The 18,220-nt window shown below is 45.3% G+C and overlaps 2 protein-coding genes across 5 annotated transcripts in view; one reads left to right on the forward strand and one right to left on the reverse strand.

Annotated features, from left to right (window-relative positions):
• KIF5C (kinesin family member 5C) overlaps positions 1 to 12,442 on the reverse strand; it is an 88,936-nt gene extending 76,494 nt beyond the window's left edge. For 3 of the 4 annotated variants that reach the window (XM_064450962.1, XM_064450961.1, XM_064450963.1), the window contains exon 1: positions 12,087 to 12,440. In XM_064450962.1, coding sequence (XP_064307032.1) covers positions 12,087 to 12,212 — 126 coding nt within the window. In that variant the 5' untranslated portion in view covers positions 12,213 to 12,440. Of the gene's footprint in view, positions 1 to 12,086 lie in introns of all 4 variants that reach the window. The other variant, XM_064450965.1, reaches the window with a different exon arrangement.
• The window catches only part of ORC4 (origin recognition complex subunit 4), a 445,415-nt gene that overhangs the window by 176,409 nt on the left and 250,786 nt on the right, over positions 1 to 18,220 (forward strand). The gene's annotated exons all lie outside the window — the stretch shown is intronic.

The following is an 18,220-nucleotide window of genomic DNA, read 5'->3' on the forward strand; positions in this document are numbered from 1 at the left end:
CACACATCTAGGGCAACAAGGCATCTTTATTAGCAATGCTCCACTTAAGATGATTGTGGGAAAAAAAAGGAAAAAAGAAAACCCAGCACAGGATCAGAGCTGTACCAGCAGGACAGCGCTGCCATCGCTGCCCCTACAAGGCTCTCTCGGGACCACGTTCACACCATTCAGCCATTGCACCCAGAAATGTAGAAATACATTTCTACAGTTACCAATGGCTCTTTAGAAAAGGACAGATACACAGCAACAGACTCCAAATCCTAAAGAGAGAAGGTACCTCTCTCCAAGTCAGAATAACTGCTCTGAATTCACACGTCCACCAGCAAGAATACAGAGACACCCAGCTGCTTCAGCTTTCAGGCTTCTTGATTTTTAAAGAGTGGGTCCCAGATTTCTCAGAACGAAACTGAAGTGTGTACCAGCAGCTACCATAGTATCAACAATCAGAATACCCTGAAATTTAAACACCAAACCCAATAACAGATAAGAGAAAAGGAAGGAGTATTTCCATTGTATAAACAGGGGACCAAAGAGCTGACGAGCCCAAGGTCACCTGCAAGTCAAATCCAGGTTTGTTCAGTTCAGTACAAAGTCTGAATCCAAAACAGGCCAAATGCAAGCTCTACTAAGGTGAACAGATGAAGAGTTGCATGAAGCCAGTAAAGCAATGTACTCGGCTCCATTAAAATTATACATCCATATAGTACTGCCGTGCTGAAATAGCACATGTATATATCATAAAACTTAAGAAGGAAAGAGTTCACTTAATTTTAAGAAAAACATAAGTCCCATACGAAGTGATATATTATTAACCAATTCTGACAAAAGTGAATTTTAAAAAAAAAATTTAAAAACAGGGCAACAGTTCAGCCTGCTTCTAGAAAACAACCACATCACTACGCCTCTCCACTAGCTCTGCATGCAGCCAGCCTTCAAAAAGCACTGCAGGCAGCACCAGGAGCTGGTTCCCCCTGCAGCAGCTGCTGTCCTTGTGCCACCAGGAGGAACAGCCCGGAGGGCTGCTGAAGGCAGTGAGGCCGCCAGTTCTGCGCGTGCCGCGCTTACAGAGAGTCGTACCCATCCCACATAAGCAGCCCTTCAAGCTTCTTGGTTGGAGATAGCAGTGACTCATCTCGGCATTTTTTTTCCCCGAAGAGAGGCAGTTCTGCGGGTGAGTTGGGCATTTCCCGAGCTGGGCACGGACAGCCAGGCGTTCCCATTTCTCATTCTTTTTCCCAGCTCTGGCAATGGCTCACACAACACGCCCGGTATGAAACCACCTGAGGTGCTTCCATTTTCCTTCAGCTCTTAACAGCAGAGTCCTACCTTCCACCCGCACAGAAAGAGGGAAGGCAACTCTCACACAGTGCTTCACAGCTCAGTGATCACATATGGTACAATTAAAATAAACTGTTTATGCTGGCAACAGTTTTGTTTGCAGTTTACAGCTGAGGTTATTCTATAAAACTCAGAAAATCTGGGCTGCACATAAAGCAAGCAATAGACAGAGTAAATCCTCTATTACCAATATAAGCAAACTTTTTTCTCAAGTATAAAGAAACATGTGCTTCTGTACAGCAAGATTAACTTTGCTTTGAGATTTGTTTGCATCATTGAACTACTTTGCTTTGAAGTTAAATTGTAAAAGGTACCATAAAGTGAAAAATAGTCAAGCCTATGTGTTTATCGAATGACAGCAGAGTTTTCCACTGGGTATTTATGGTTGACCCAGAAAGTGTTAGGAAAATAAAAAAAGAAGCATACAGGGAGGTTCTAGGAGGAGAAAACCAAATAAAATGCAATATAAAAGGGGGGAGAAGTATAGGATGAATATGACATGGAGGTGACAGTTTGAGACTAACAGGTCCATCTTCAGGAGTGGGATTTTCTTTGATTAAGATGGTGACAAAAATCAGCATTGGGCTGTTAAAGAGGAATTAACTGCAGCTGGAGAAGACTGAGCTAGCTGTATGGGTGCAGACAACTGTGTGTCTGCGTGACTGAAACAGCTACTAAGAGCACCAGCAGCAAAACCCAGGAGCAGTGTGGCTTCCCAGGGTCAGAGAAGTCACTGTGTTTTAAAAGGGCATGTGGCATTGACCAAGCCATCAGCAAATTCCGTCAGGTACACAGCCAGCAAAGCAAGATACTGACATTTGCTGTGCCTGCTCCAGCTGAACTGGCCACAAGCACCTCGATGGAATATCACTGCATGTTTTGAGCTAGTTCAATATCCACACATAGAGATACATACATGTATCTATACATACATATAGGTACATACATAGATATATACATCCTCCAACTGCATCCTGTGCTTCCCTCACTAGGCTCTAGTGTCTGCAAGTACAGCTGCTCAACTATTTGTACTACAGAGCAATGTATTTAAAAAAACAAACAAACAAACAACCCAAATGACTTTCCTTAGTACATTTTTGGAACAGATTATTACTAAGTGAACAACATAAAATCTCAAAGGTCTGTGAGAAGTTGCAGCATTATCCACATCTCACTGTTGGCCTAAATACAGAGACTGAAGCAATTCAGAAGAACTGTACAGTCAAGAACAGAGATTACAACTGCAAAAAAATCTGACTTCTGTTAACAGCTTTGCTAAAAATATTCACTAACCCAGTTACCCCAATTCGGATAATGGTCTCCTGCACATCCTTTGCTAGGTGAGAGAATAATTTAGCAGTCAGAAGGATACTTGTGTATCAGAGACTCAACTTCCCTGTAGATTCCCAATGTGACTTTAAAAGTCAACTTTCACCCCCCAAAATAAGAGGTCATCTTTACCTCACAGGCTGCCACAAGGACAATTAAATAGAAAAGACTGTGTCATAGCAACAATTTCTAAGTAAATTCAAGAATACTTTGTTCAGTACAGCAGAAGTTACTGCAAGCCTTTGGGCCATTAGACATATCAGAAAACATGTTTTTTGGTGTCACATCCTCCTCATGCAACGGGAATGTTTAAAAACAGCTTCAAAACACCCAGTTTTTCCAGAATCCTGCTGCTCCCTGACCCAGAAGACAGTCTCTTGTACCAACCAAGAGCACCTCCTATCCATCATTATAACTAGGTAGTAGAGTAAGATTTCTTTTAGCAGAGTGAAGTACTGAAAAAATGAATCACTTTTAGCAAAGATATCTAAGAGGACTACTATTAAATATTTAAGTTCTTATCTCTGAATACTCATTTCTCATGGGGAAAAAACCCAGCATTCTTGGTTTCAATTAGATTCTATCTCATAATTTGAAAATATGCATTTTCTGAAGCTGTCATGGGACCAATTATTGATATTATAATGGGAATCCGATAACAATCATATGCATTTCCAGGACATCCCATTAAAAGTCAAGAACCAAACAGGCCATAAATATATAGAAACATCTTGGCTCCTTCCAGCAGATGAATAAAACCAGGAATCCACCAGAAATGCCATGTCTGTGACTCCACACCTTTAAGATTCTGAAGGATCCTACTTCAGGTGTTTTGAGGTAATGGGGTTTTTTGCTGTTGTGCTGGGTTTGGTTTTGGGGTGGTTTTTTTAAGTATGCAATATTTTCACACTCCAAAATCCCGTAAAATTGAATAAAGGTATTTTCCCAGTTCGCAAAGCCATCACACAGACAAATCCAACACCTACCTTCCAGTGGAGCTGGAAGAACAAACATTGACAATGCTGCAGCCAAGTCAAAAGTGTCAAGCAAATACTGAGCAACTCTAAATCACTTTTCTGCTTCTACACCTGCAGCATCAGCTGAAGCACAGGTTACCCTGTATTGCACACCCAGCCTGAGGTCTCAAATGACTCAGATCCAGCACCCCTTCGTATTTCTCCCTGCTGCCAAAGAAGAGCTCTGCTGCCTCACCCTGAAGCATCCTGGTTCTCAGCAGTACAGAGAACTGAGAGCAGACCCTGAACCAAGGCTCATTCCCACACAGATATACAGGGGTTTTTTAAGTCACCTGAGTACCTTCGTAAATAACTTTTCAGAATGAGTTGTACCTCGGCAGCACCTCTGAGCTTTAAAAGGCTGCAGCAACACAAAAGCAAACAAAAGAGGGAAAGTAAAGGGTCTGAAAGCAGGTGGTAGGTAATTGTGTTCGGTCTTGTTGGGCTACATTAAGACAAAACATATCAAGCTCAAAGGGACCCAACAAAAACAGACCCAAACCACAAATAAATCCCTTTGTGTGGAGGAGATCTTCTGATAGAAACATTCATCCCAAATTCCAAACGCGCTCTTGTGTTCAACTAAACCAGCCAGAATTTAACAAGAAATGCACCAGCAACCAGACCGTCCCAAGCCATGGAAGCTAACAGGTGGAAACTGGATTACATGTGTTTCTTTTCCAAGCAGAGAACAGATCACCCCATTCGTTCGTTCCTTCCATGCCACTGCCACCTTTTCAACGTGTGTCCACAACTCCCCTTTTCCCCACACGTATGGTATTACCGATGAACAACATGGCTCAATTTATGCACACTGAAGTCTTCAAACAAAAGAACAGACAAATACTGATAAGACAAGACATTTAATTTTCATTTAACATTGTCCTCAGTGGCAGGAGAAGCCCACCTTTAAGAAAGCACAGTTGTGAGATCTGCAGGTGTTGCACCTCTGCAACTTGCTCTGATGCGCTGATTACAGAGTTAGAAATGTACGTTAGTGCCTAGAGACACGATTGGCATTTCGGAACCGGTACATTTGGAAGAAAACAAATCCTAAGGTGAGTCATTTTAATGATAACAGGAAGAGCACGAAGGTAATACCAAGGGTGTCAGTAGTCCAGTTAAAAACTGTCAAGAAAAACTAAATGAAATAATCTCTCCTCCTAAGTATCTGTTTTTACAGAGCATCCCTCCCCCACCCCAATCCTCAAAAAGCTACTACAGAGAAAAGCATATTAATATTAAAGACTTATAAGTGGCATCTCATCCTTCATTTTATCTTTTGTAACAGCTTTTATTCTTCTGGCAGTTTGAAAGACTGAAACAATATGTGGAGATTTAAGTACACATCACTCCCTAACAGCTTGCTCCCTGCATGTTATGCCTTGGCTTAGGGCAGGAAGCTTCAGGAGAAATCATCTCCAATGATGCGGGGAAAAAAAAGTACTCCCAGACTTCCCCAAATACCGATAAATCTGACTGTACCAGACTGAACAGCCATTTGCAAAAATGAATCCAAACACCAGTGACTAACTACGGCATCTCAGGGGAAGGAAACAAAGACTGGAACGAGGTATGCGAGTACAGATGCTGAATGGTCTAAACCTTCTAGGCTAAACCAAAGGCATGCTGCAGGAGCTACCAGAGGAAAACAGGCAACGTTCACAGTGGCAGGAGACTACATTTTCTAGTTGTTTGACAATCTATCTTGTTGAAATATATCATCTGTATTTTAAGTTTCAAAGCTTTAAGGAGGAACCTGTGTTTTTGACCGGATAGGTGTGCAGATGAAGATCTTTTTAGAGAAAGATGTCCAGGTAGGATTAGAAAAAGATTTTTAAAAGCCTTCAATGCCCTAAGGAAACACAAAAGGGAAACTGCTCCGGTGAAAAAAATAATAAGCTTTGTATTTTGAGTAAATCATCTTTCTAGCACCACCATCAATAAATAGAAGCTATTTTCACACCTCATTTCTCACTACATTTTTAGAAAACAGAAAAGCATATACAACTTCATCCAAGCAGTACCAACTGATCCATGTTGAATAATTTTCCCGCAGTTCAGCACTTCCTAGACAAGCTTGAAAAAATATCCCTTCCAGAACAGAAAGAGCAGAGGATTCAGAAAAGAAACAAACAGAAATCTCCAAACCACACTGTCCCCGCCAAAGTCACTATGTTTAAATCAAGCAAGAATGTGATGAGCAGCGTTTAGCAAGCCCCGGATTTTGCTTCAAACCTTAACTGGGAGGAAAGGATCTCTGTCTCACAAACATCTTAGAAAACTGGTTTGGTGCCAGCAGAGTCCCGGGAGCCCAATCAGCCATGGGTCATGCCGACACCTGAGGCACAGCCTGGGGGAACCCCCACAGAGCATTGCTACCCATGGGGCTCGGGCAGACCCGAGGGTGTTACTCATAGACCCAACTCACCGCCCTCTAAACAATGCCACACTCTGCCCCTGTGTGAAGGTTCAAAGCTCTACGTGTGCCAAATTGCCATGCAAGCCCACAGCATTCCCTTCGGAAAGCTTTCTCCCCATCCCGTAATGACCCAGCCCAAGTTATGGGGTTGGACAGATATACAGGCTGGTGCTAGAGAAGGAGAACGTCTGGGTCTGGAGAAGCTCAGAGACTTTTTTGCAAGCCCTTATAAAGCCAGACTTTTTCCACTGACTTATTTTACGGGAGAGTAAGTCATGTTGTCCATTACACTTGCTTCAGTGCTTTAGGGAAGTATCACCACGTCAAGAAATAAATGCATTGTATTTCTTGATAATTAGATCTGGAACAGTTTTGTTCTTTAGCCAACACACTGTTAAACCAGAACCAAAAGTCTACGCTGCCAGTCATCTTGTCTGTCCCATGATTTTAGCCTTCTACACAAGCTTCTGAAAATAAGTGAGAAGTGCAACAGTATGCCTTAGGAAGACAACTACCCTCTTTAAAAATCAAGCACACGAGCAGCTCCCTGAACAGCTACCGCAGCAGTTCTTCAGTAAATGAAATAATTTATTTTGCAAGGCACAGAAAAGCCACCCGGACCAAGTGGAATCATCTCGTATTTGTTCTTTCCCAAATGAACAGCAACATGCTATGATTTACAGGCTTCCGCTTCTTCCCAAGATACCTACTGGCTTAAGCTACTGAGAGAAATCAACCAAAAAAAAGCAAGTGCCAGATCTGTCAGTCTTGTGCTGCTGCTGCTGCTGCTCTGGAAATAGCCTGACCTGAAAGCAACACAGCCCAAAGCCAGGGGGGAACGAGCACAGCGCATCGTGGTTCACCTCATCCACAAAACGGGAAAACACAGCAGATGAGAGACATTCACAGCTTATGCCAGGGTGCAGGAGGATTAACAACACTCTTGAAAGAAACAGCTCCCACCAAGGTATTTCTCAGCTCTTAGTGTCTTCAGATACCATCAATCCCACATAAATGTCCTGCTTAGCTATGCCAGCTACTTTTATCTCACACCGGTCCTTCACAAAAGCTTTCATACAAAACATGCTCAGTCTCCAATGGAAAAGAGTTGAGCAGAGCTGGAAAACGCACCAAAGATGCTGGGAGACAAAGCAAGCATTAGGTTCCCAGATTAAGCCTTCTGCTAGGAAACTGGCACGCTGCACATCCACTGACACATTTTACATCAAGACAGAAGCCCCATCTCACTTCACATCCTACACCAAGCCGGCATGAGCTTTCTATAAAAGGTATTTATAGATACGTCATGAACAAACCCTCTGTAAGCAGAACTGCTGTGCATTGTGAGGTAGGAATGGATGCTTGGCTTTTGTCAGAAGCACAATCTACCACACCCAATGAAAAATGCCATGCAGCACTGGGTGAATTTTTAATTTTTTTATATTTTTTTTTTTCAGGTAGTCATTTATCTACTGCCCCAAGGATTTTTGTAGGTCTGTCTTAACCACTGAGTGCCAACTGCATACCAGCTTACAGAGATCTCTGTACAGGAAGGACTTAAGAACACGACTTTGTTTCATTAGTACAAACTCTACTGACTTTACTGGCATACAGAAATAAAAAGTAAAATATATCAAAACATTCTAGGGATGGAACATTCCAAACAGTACTTATAGCAGAAAGTATTTAAAAAAAAACACAACCCTGCTCAGACTCCACCCCACCCACAGCAGAGGAATCAGCCATCAATTTTTGTTTTCTTCTACTTCACGGAATATGACGCTGCAAAACAGCAATGACCATCACACAGCGGCAGGGTATCAGGTGATGATACTTTTATTTGGTTTTAGGCACAATAACTAATTATGTGGAATGTTTTGCAGATGAAATAACAGAATTTTCCCGTGTGAATGAAGCATGATCCCAAAGGGCCCCTCCCATCTGCCCTGTAGCTCTCGCTGGTTTTCCCACGGGTGGTTTGCTGCGGGAGCTGGCAGAGAGTTATGCTAAAGCCCCCCAGATTGGGCAGCAAGGGGCTGAGGAAGGCTCCGCACTGCCCGCCTGACACCGTGTGCAGAGCAGAGAACTGCAGTGCTCAGCAGCTCCTGCTAAGCTGGGCTTTACACATGCCCTCACATTGCAGCTCAAAAAGCAGCTGACAACCAGAACGAAGAGTCTTTTATCCCCTTTCTGGTAATACTAACGTGAGGTTTCCAAGCTGGCTAGAGAGATTCGGTTTAGACGTTCTCCTTCCTACATGGGAGATATCTGCCTGGAAAATCAGTTTCAGATCAGTCTTGCACTACAATGGAAGCGGTTGCTCTAGTCCTAACAGAGAAAGGAGGTGAAAATACTCCTTCACAACTAAATGCCGCTATTGTTTACAACAGGGGATGGGGAAAAGGGCTGGAAGTGCTCTCCCCCATCAACATAAACCAGAAAAGTATCCTCAGGGAGAGCATCCCCCAGGTGCTGAGCCTCTCTGCATCCTTCCTTTGCAGATGCTCAGGAATATGGGCACTCGGAGGAACCAGGGGAAGCATAAGGAAACCACACACCAGAAGACTGTCAGCAAACAGGTCCACACTCTCCAATAAGACCATAAGAAGCAAGCCAGCTAGAAAAATACATTTTTAGGCATGTCAGCCAACACAATCAATCGAGAGTCACCTTGAGGTTGCAGAGGAGCAGAAACAAAATGAAACTGCAGTCTGTTGAGACTGTTGGGTAGCTAACCACAAAAGAAAGTGATGGATTTACCGCTGTTGCCTTTTTCTGCCATGGTTAAAGATGAGATACGTCTAAAAGGCTTTTATATCTTAAACTTTAAAGTACTATCAAAATACAATGGGTTTTCTCTGTTTTAACCAAAGGAAACTTTAAGGTAAAACATTTTAATTTTCCATACTTTACTGCGCTGATATGCAAAGCGCGTGAAGACAGATGGAAGAGGCCAGAATATAAGACACTCAGTGAAATCCCAGCTCTCAGGGAGGGGTTTAACTGGTTTGAATGGACTTAGGACATTGCCCTAGGACTTGCCTGACAAAGAGCTCTGAATCACACAACCACAGGCATTGCAGAGATACAGCTTTATTTGTGGAGTGAAAGATATCCTGGGGAAACTCAAGCCTAAGTTGTTAAACTTCCTTCATGGCTGTTTGTTTTCAAGAAATCTCATTAACTCATGATCTTTAATTTTTGCTGGAAAATCTGCTCAAGGCACTAGAGGAGTATTATGGGAGGTGACGGTGGGAGGTTCAGAAAGAAAGCATTTCCCCACAATTGTTTGCTGGGATGGAGAAGTAAATTTATTCAGACTTACTAGTCAGAAAAAATAGGCATTTCCTTTAAATCATTTCTATTTTAATTTTTCTTACATGAAGACAGAATTCCTGGGGGGGAGGGGGGTTTTCTTTGGTTTTTTTTAAGTTTTAACAGAACCCCTTTCTTTCCAATATTTTATGTAACAAAAATAAAAGCTGCATTGCAGTGTTTTTCAAATGCTATAGTAAAACATACAAAAAAAAAAAAAAAAGAGGTTCTGGTTTATTTTTGCTTTACACAGTGTTTCTAATAGCTTTTGGAGCCTAAAATCTTGCTTTTCTAGACGGAAGCCTACTCCAGTAGGGCCTTCCACCAGAATTAGGATTCCTTCTCCCTGCCAGGCATTATTTGTTGGAGGTAAGCAGTCACTCTAAAATGAGTAAATAACTACAAATGGTGCTACCTTCTACTAACCTACTGCAGTGGCATCCACTGTAAATCAAGTTACACCAAAGCTCAAGGAGCTCAGTACTGCAAATACAGAAGGCAAAGAGTATGAAAAGATTTTCATGTTCATTTACACTTACAAAACTACAAATATCCCCACGGAACCCCAGCCAGATGGTTTCTCTTGGGGGAAAAAAAAAAAAAAAAAAAAAGAGAAGCTGTATTTGAGGACATATTGCACTAGTTAAGATGATTAAAATGTGCACCTAAAAAAGACCAATATTTTGCCCTGTGCAGGGGAAGGAAAGGCATACACAAAGCTTCTGACTAGATTTTCAAGACAGCAAATAACCCCCCAAAAATGATCCTGCCAAATTGAATATACATATAAAAATAAATATTTATATTTTATGCATTTATATAAATAAATACATGCACTCTTCTTGTTTCTCTCAAACTTTTTTATTTTCTAAACTTCCATGGTAGGAAATTGACAGTTGCCGGTAGTTTTCCTTTTTACCTTTACTAAAGGAACTACCTCCTGTCTGCAAGATATAAATACCTTTTTCAAAGCATCACAGTTACTGTTTTCCCAGACAACAGATACTTTATGGACAAAGATGCATTACATACTTGCACGCTCACTTTGGTGGGAAAAAAGGATTCTAAGTTCCACTTCTCTTAAAAAGATGGCATTGTTAAGGGATTTGCAGTAGATGTGTTTTCATCTACTTTTAATATGTCCGAGGATTTACTTAGTTAAGGGAGGGGAGGGGAATTTGCTGACATTTGTTTCTGAAACACCCAAATGCCTGTGCTACAGTTTGCTTGCGTTCCAAATATCTGTGGACTGAAGGCAGCTCTCCATGGCTGACTGAGATCGACAACCAGTTTGGTTATTCTGTTGTTAACAGATTGCTGTGGGTGTCACGACTTTAACCTTCAAATAAAAAACATTAATTTGGCTACACAGAAAACATTTATGAAAAACAAGTTGGCAATTTATGTCCAGAATTGACTCATTTCTTTCGTTTTCTGCAACTGTTTGCAACTTTCATGAAAAAAGTTTCTAATCAACTCAAGGTTTTAATAAGAATCTTAACAAATCATACAAATAATTGCTTGCTCTCTGTATCAACAACTAGTTTTAAGATCCCTTTATCACAGCATAGTACCGATCAGATTATCCGCTTAACCACAGTAGACCAATGTATAAAGCAAAGCACCCACATGGGTGGGTTAGACAGCAAACCAAAAAGAGAACTCAAGTTAAAGCGCCTGGGGCTGTCTATTCGCACCCACCAAGACCAGCACCAGCAGACTCCCGAGCACAACCCCAACCCACTTTGGAAAGCTCCAGCTCCCAGAACGCAAAGCAAAGGCACACTCCTGCGCAAGGCTGACGAACGCGCTGCGCCACGTTAAACGCTGGGCGAAGGAGCCGCATCCCAAACCACGGAGGGCCCAGATACATGCACGCTTTGTTCGATTTAAAGCCTTTGCTGCTGTGAACAGCCTTATCCCCTCCAAAGCAAGGGACGAAACGCAGAGTTTGGGTACGGTGGTGCTGCAAGCGTGTAGCGACTTGATATTTAAACTCATTTTTATTTTTTAAGATGAGAAAATACGTCACCTCGCATGGGTTATTTTAACTAGCGATGTTCAGGTGGTTCTGCAGGGTCCCACCAGCACCAGCACGTCCTCCCCGGCCACCACCGGCCCCAAGGCAGGACAGGGCACAGTGGGTACCCTTCGCCCCGGGAAGCGGCCCGGGGTCTCGGGACAGGTTCGGCTTTGTCTTGCCTCGCAAGAGCTCCGCGCCCGCAGGGGATGGATGCTGCGGGAGGTGGAGGGATGGATGCTGCGGGAGGTGGAGGGATGGATGGATGCTGCGGGATGGGGGGAGGATGCTGCGGGGGGCTCCCCCAGCCTCGGCCAAGGGTATCCCACCGCATACCGGGAAAACTTTCTCGCCGGCGGCTGCCGCAGGGGCGCGGCGGGCGGGCGAGCATGCCCAGTCACCGGCATGACATCAGCGCCGGCAGCGGCGGCCGCCCCCGCGCCCCCAGCCCTCCCCGGGCCCGGCCGGCGACCCCCGGGGGGACACCCCAGACCCCCTCACCCGGTGGGTGGGAGGGGGCCCGGCGGGGAACACCGCCGCCACCGCCCCTCCCGCGCTCCGCCGCAGCGGGAACAATGGCCGCGGGGAGGGATGCTCGCCCCGTCACGGCGCGGCGCGGGCGGGAGAGGGATGGCAGCGCACTCACCCCGATGACCACCGTCTCCTCGCCTTTGAATTTGGGGATGAATTTATCCCCCCGGAGGATCTCCGCTTCGTTGAGGGGTCGAAACCGGCACATCACTTTGATGCTGCACTCGGCGGGGTCCGCCATGGCGGGGCGGCGGGGCGGGAGGCAGCGCTCCGCCGGGCAGGTGCCGCAGACGCCCCGCGTCGCCCCCGGCCCAGGCGCGGCTGCGCGGGGCGGGAAGGGCGGGCGGCGCCCAGCCCTCGCCCCTCAGCACCCCCGGGGCCTGACGGGAGGCGTAGTCCGGGCTGCTCAACGGCTCCCACCGTCCTAACGGTCCCAACGGCTCCCCTCAGCCGCGCCGCCCCCCCGCCTCGCCTCACGAAGGAAGGCGGGAGGTAGGGCGGGTTTTCCCCGCCTCAGAGCCGCCCTCCCGTCGCCAGCTCCCCCCACAGCCCCCGGGATAGCTCTTCGTCCTTGCTAATCTATAGTAATTAACTAAGGGTTATCCGTCCCAAGCTTATGCTCGTGGTGACAGGAGAAAAAGAAAAAAAAAACCAAAAAGGCACAAAGAGGGGAGCAGGTAGTTCATTTCCACCTGGCGTCATCTGCTCCATTTTAAAGCAGATTAGGCCTCCACAGGCAGCTGCTCTCTGAGGGAAAAGATGTCAGGAGCAAGGACTCAAAACCTGCACTTCGCCTCCTGCCCAAGCTCCATCCATAACCAAGTTAAAGGGTGCTTGCTGCTGGGATGCTGTCATGGTGCCATGACATGGTGTGTGCCAGTGCTTCCCGTCATTGCATTACCCGTATTTTCTGTGAGGAAAAGCAGAAAGCTTAGTGTCTCTGGGTGACGCTTTGACCTTGTTACATTTACAAGAAGTTTGCCACGAAGCAGTCAGTGAATCAGCATCTGGGAAAGACAAAGTCTGTAGCTGGCTCCTACACTTCAGGGTTGAAGTCCTCCTCCTCCCTCACTCTCTGACAAGGAACATGGCAACATTTCTTTTTTACCAGCTAAAAATACCTTCAATTTACCCTCCTGCCCCAACCCTGTGCCAAGGCCAGTTCATTTCACTAGATAACATGTGGTACCTTAGACTGTTTCAGACCATTGTAGTCTCCTCCTCCCTCGTTTTCTCCCTACAAGAAGCTAGACCACCTAAGGACGAATGTGACAACTGCTAATGTCTTCTGGAAAGTTGCAGACATTCCCTGGACTTTACCAGCTCCAAGCAACTTCTGAAACTGGTTTCCTCTGCAGATCAGAGCACCAGTTTCCTTAAATTAGCCTCAGTCGTACAATTAAGGTGACATCGGTCAGTTCTTTGGCATTGCTACAGAGATTTCCCTTCCTTCTGGCCACAGTGGTTGTCCCCATTACCTGATGTGGATGCGAGAAGAGCAGGCTAGTTACAAAGGCTCTCATCCCCTTCTTAAAAGCAATTACACCAGGGGGAGTTAGCAATGTGCAGGATGCGATAAGACATTATTATATAAATGTGATTTATTCCTGTGGATTACCAATTATCTAGCCCTTTATTTCTCTTATGTTTCAAGCTTTTACCCTGAATAGCAAATTCTTAAGTCATGACAAGTAGGGGCTTAGTCATAAAAGACAACCATTTCGATGAATTAATCCTTATTTTTCTCCATTATTGAGAGCTCATTTTGGAGGAAGATAGGCAAACCTCGATTTTCCTATTAGAGTAGGTATAATCTGTGATCAGGAAGAATGCACTGAAAAGCCGTCTGTTCTTAGCAATTTTGTCACAAACAATACCGCATTGTCTGTATTCTAAACAATACCCTATTGTCACAAAACTGCTAATTTTACTACTTATTCCCAGATTACAGAGTTAAGCAGCCTAGTAGGAACATTAGTTTTCAGCCCAATTCAGGTGTGATCAGAACCTCCTTCAGCTTGTGAGCTTCTTCCAGTGTGTTCTGGATGCCTGGTGGAAGGTATGATTTACAGTTTATTGGGAAACTGCTTCACGTAAAAACACGAACTAGCAAGATACAGAAAAATAGCCATACTCCGCTGCTGTAATCTTAAGCATTACCATTATTCATCTTTCACTCCTGAAGCCATGGTTTTTTTCAGACGGTATACTTAGAAGAAATACCACTACAGATATACTCTGCTTGGCTTTGTTGAGCTACAGTACACCAGAACGCAAGAGAATTTTCTTGCCATTGGTACCACAAAGTAAAAGAAAGTGAACCTCGGTATCATCTTAGTTTCCTCCAACTGCGGGGCAAGCTCTCCAGCTAGATACAAAGTCCATGGTTTAAATCACCGTGGCAGATGAGACACGGTTTAACAGCGAGTTCTGACTGTACCTGAAAAAATTCTGAAGCTGAGCCAACCTCAGCTGGGACAGTTCACTAAGCAGCCTGGGACGTCTGAGATTTGAAGGGAATGACAAATCTCCCCCTCGAAGGCGGGGGTGAAGAGGGTGGCCACATGGGAACAGCGAGATGCCATTTCTCTGTAGATGAGCCACCAATACAGCCAAGCTGTTCAGGCTGCAGGAAAATCAAGGAGAGAGCATGTAATAGGGGTTCTGAACAACAGCAGAGTGGATGCTGATGGGGAGGTGGTCCCACAGGAATGAGGGAACGGATGCCTGGGCATTTCAGAAGTGAAGAAAAACCCCAATTTCCTATCCACACAGCCAAAAGAATATGGTTTCCTTTCATTGCTTCTGGGCTCCAGGAACGACCTTTAGTGTTGGAAACGAGCTTCAGGAGGAAAAGAACAACAAGATTGAATATCTGCTGTCTTTAACAATTCAGTGCCACGAACAGACACCGGTACTGGCCAGGGGCCTAACTTCTCAGCAGGGAGAGCAGCTTTAATGTGGATTCCATTGATCCTGGTGTCTCAGCACTGGCCATCGAGATGAAATCTGATGATAGGCTTCTGTCATCTGTGCTGAGATATGTCTACGGGGAAAGCATTTCTTCCAGGAGGTACCGAAAGGGTTGGGATCCCCGTGACAAAAAGCAATTTCAAATGTCGAGGGTAGTTAATGTCCCTTGGTGTCCCACAGGCACCAGAAGACACTGTTAGGAGTGCGTCAGGGAAAATGTTTACAAAGCCAGAACAGAAAGCATTTAACAGGAATAAAAATAAAGGAAGCCAAAGACTGTAGTTGAGGCAACAAAATGAGCTAAAAAGTGCTGAGAAAGCAGCTAGGAGGAACTGAGATATGGAAACAATCTAACCCGCATACTCACGCATCACCTCAGGCAAGGAGAAATCTTTACCTTTCAGAAAGGCTGGGCTATGAGACCATTTGTCCAGGCAAAGTTAAAATTTAATAGCAAAAGGTATAGGATCTGCATAATGGACACTCTTGGTTGACCAAGACAATCATTCCAGAAGCAGCATTTCCCTTGGTCAGACGGGTAAGGATCTGCTCAGTGATCAGGGGTTCCTTCCCCATGCTTCCACAGAAAGGTCGGATATGGGAACTGCCAGGCAAAAGATACTCCATCGGAAAACATCTGGGCATGTTGGCAGGGAGTTTAAGTGCAGCCATTGTTTCTGGTTTGCAAAACACTTCAATATATGCTTAAAGTATACATGTAAGTGTGGTAAGTACACACATAAATCTCAATCTTCATACAAATTATTCACGTTATGCATAGTTATACATATCATGTTATCCCACCTCAAAAAATGGGATTGCTAAAAATAAATTGATTTCTACTGCTTTGTATAAAACAGCACAGTATTTTAGTTGATTATCCAATACTCAAAATACTTTTCCAACTTTCAGAATCCCAGAATGCAAGGGTTGGGAGGGCCCCCTGGAGCTCACCCCGTCCCACCCCCTGCGTGAGCAGGCACACCCAGAGCAGGGGCACAGGGCCGCGTCCAGGCGGGGGGTGAATGTCTCCAGGGAAGGGACCCCACAGCCTCTCTGGGCAGCCTGTGCCCCTGCTCTGGCACCCGCACAGGGAAGGGGTTTCTCCTCATGTTCAGGTGGAGCTTCCCGTGTCCCAGCTTGTGCCCGTGGCCCCTTGGCCTGGCGTTGGGCACCACTGAAAAGAGCCCAGCCCCGTCGCCCTGACACCCACCCTTCAGATATTTATATGCATTGATGAGATCCCCCCTCAGCCTTCTCTTCTCCAGGCTGAACAAGCCCAGGTCTCTCAGCCTTTCCTCACAAGGGAGATGCTCCAGCCCCTGATCGTCTTCATAGCTCTGCATTGGACTTGCTGCAGCGCTTCCCTATCCTTCTGAACCGGGGTGCCCAAAACAATCCTTTCATTTGGGTGACTCTATAAAAGGGTATATAAAAGGATATATAAAAGGATTATAACTTAAGAAAAAAAAAAAAAAAGAGCTTTTTCTTCCTTAACTATAAAGCAATCATAGAAACCTCAACCAAATGAAGAACCCTGACCCCACTAAAAAAAAAAATAAATACAGAGCCGTGAAACACAAAGCCTCCACACCGAATTTTGCTGTTAGGGGCAACGTGTCCGTTGTCAAACCCCCCAGCTTTATGCATGAAAATGCAGAAAGAGTTAACCAGCACTGCAGGCAGATGATGCCATCTTCTGGTGTCACTTACACAGCTGCTGATTTAAAACCGGGATGACTCGTCTAGTCAGACCATCCTCAGGAAGATGGGGGACGATGTTATTTTTAGCATCACTTTATCCCCAGGGCAGGGTTCGATGAAGTCGCATTAATTCAGGAGGGGTCGGTGAAGCATTAAGCAGCGATGGTGGGAAAGCGAGCGCCAGGCTGCCATCAGCTCGCCGCCAGCTGCCACCAGCCCGTCCCCAGGGGGTGAAGTCGGGGCATACCGGGCTATGTCGCCACTTGCTGAAGCGGGGCCTTGCACCCCCGTCAAAAATCAGTCCGAGTCTGAAAGTGTAATGTTAGTTGTGCCTCACCTCGGTCAGTTGATCATCCTCTGCCCCGTTAGCTTCTTCCTGCTCTCCTTAGGAGAGTTCAACAGCTGGCAGGCACGGTGTTGGTTTATGTTTACAGACATTCCTGAGGAGGTAAGGTCTTGCCAGAACACAATACGTAGGGTGCTCTAGTCAGAGCCTTTTCTTTTTACCTGTCAGAATGCTAAGGAAGTGGTTGCATGCTCCTGGCTCACAAAAGGATTTAGGGTGCTGTATCTGTTCTGTTACAACTTTTATCGCTATCTAGTGCGGCCTTAATTAATTGCCTCCCTCCGCCATTTGCCCCTTGCTCTCTAATTGATCTTTCTACATTATCCTCCCTGTGTGATTACATTTGTCCTGGCGTTAAATCAGCGTATAATGGGTTGAAGCCAGATTGGACTAAACTGATTTCCCCATTCTGAAGTCACAGAAACAATTGTAACTTTGGGGGAAAAAAAGGCAGTGTAGGCAGGGTACGGGGGAAGGGCAATCCTGGCACACCGGTGGGGGCTCGAGACACCTCACAGGTTCTGCACAGGAGTTTTGGGCCATCCTGCCTCACCGTGCCTGCACGTCTGCTCACCCTGAGGCCGGCGAGGGTCGCTGGCTTGCACTGCACAGCGCTCTCAGGCGGTGCAGGGACGGCCGCTTTCCACACTGCTGTGTATGGGAAGTTGATGCTGATATTCAGAGGAAGGAGTGAACAGAGCCCCTGCGGAGTGGGCATAGCCCCCGTTCCAGGAAGCAGTTCAGTTGCTCCACAGTTAGTCCCTTTTAGTTTTCAGTTTTACATCCTCTTCCAACTTCTTTTTTCTTCTTCTTTAAATGGTAGTTACTGGGTGACAATATAGACTGTGATTAAATGGGGTTAAATTCATGGCCAAATGTAACTAGCACAGGTACTCTTCATTAATTTTTTGAGATGACACCATTAAAAATCCAAAGCACATGCAGAAAAAAACATTACTCTGCATTTTGAGATACACCAAGTGACTCAGAAACAAACAAGTCGCTGAGAAAACAGGGAACGTAACTTCAAACTCCCGTTTCCTCCTGTATAACAGAAAGGCACTTCAGGAGCAAACATTCTCATGTTGGGGAATGTCGTTTTGGGTACCGGCCGTTGCCGCAGCAGGATGGCGCACAATCAAACCCATTTAGGGCCAAGTGAGACCCTCCCGCCGGCCAGCTCCAGGCACTGCAGGTAAGACACTGGTGTTCCCAGCTTTTCCCTC

Source organism: Phalacrocorax carbo, chromosome 5 (assembly GCF_963921805.1).
Source record: "Phalacrocorax carbo chromosome 5, bPhaCar2.1, whole genome shotgun sequence".
Lineage (NCBI taxonomy): Eukaryota > Metazoa > Chordata > Aves > Suliformes > Phalacrocoracidae > Phalacrocorax > Phalacrocorax carbo.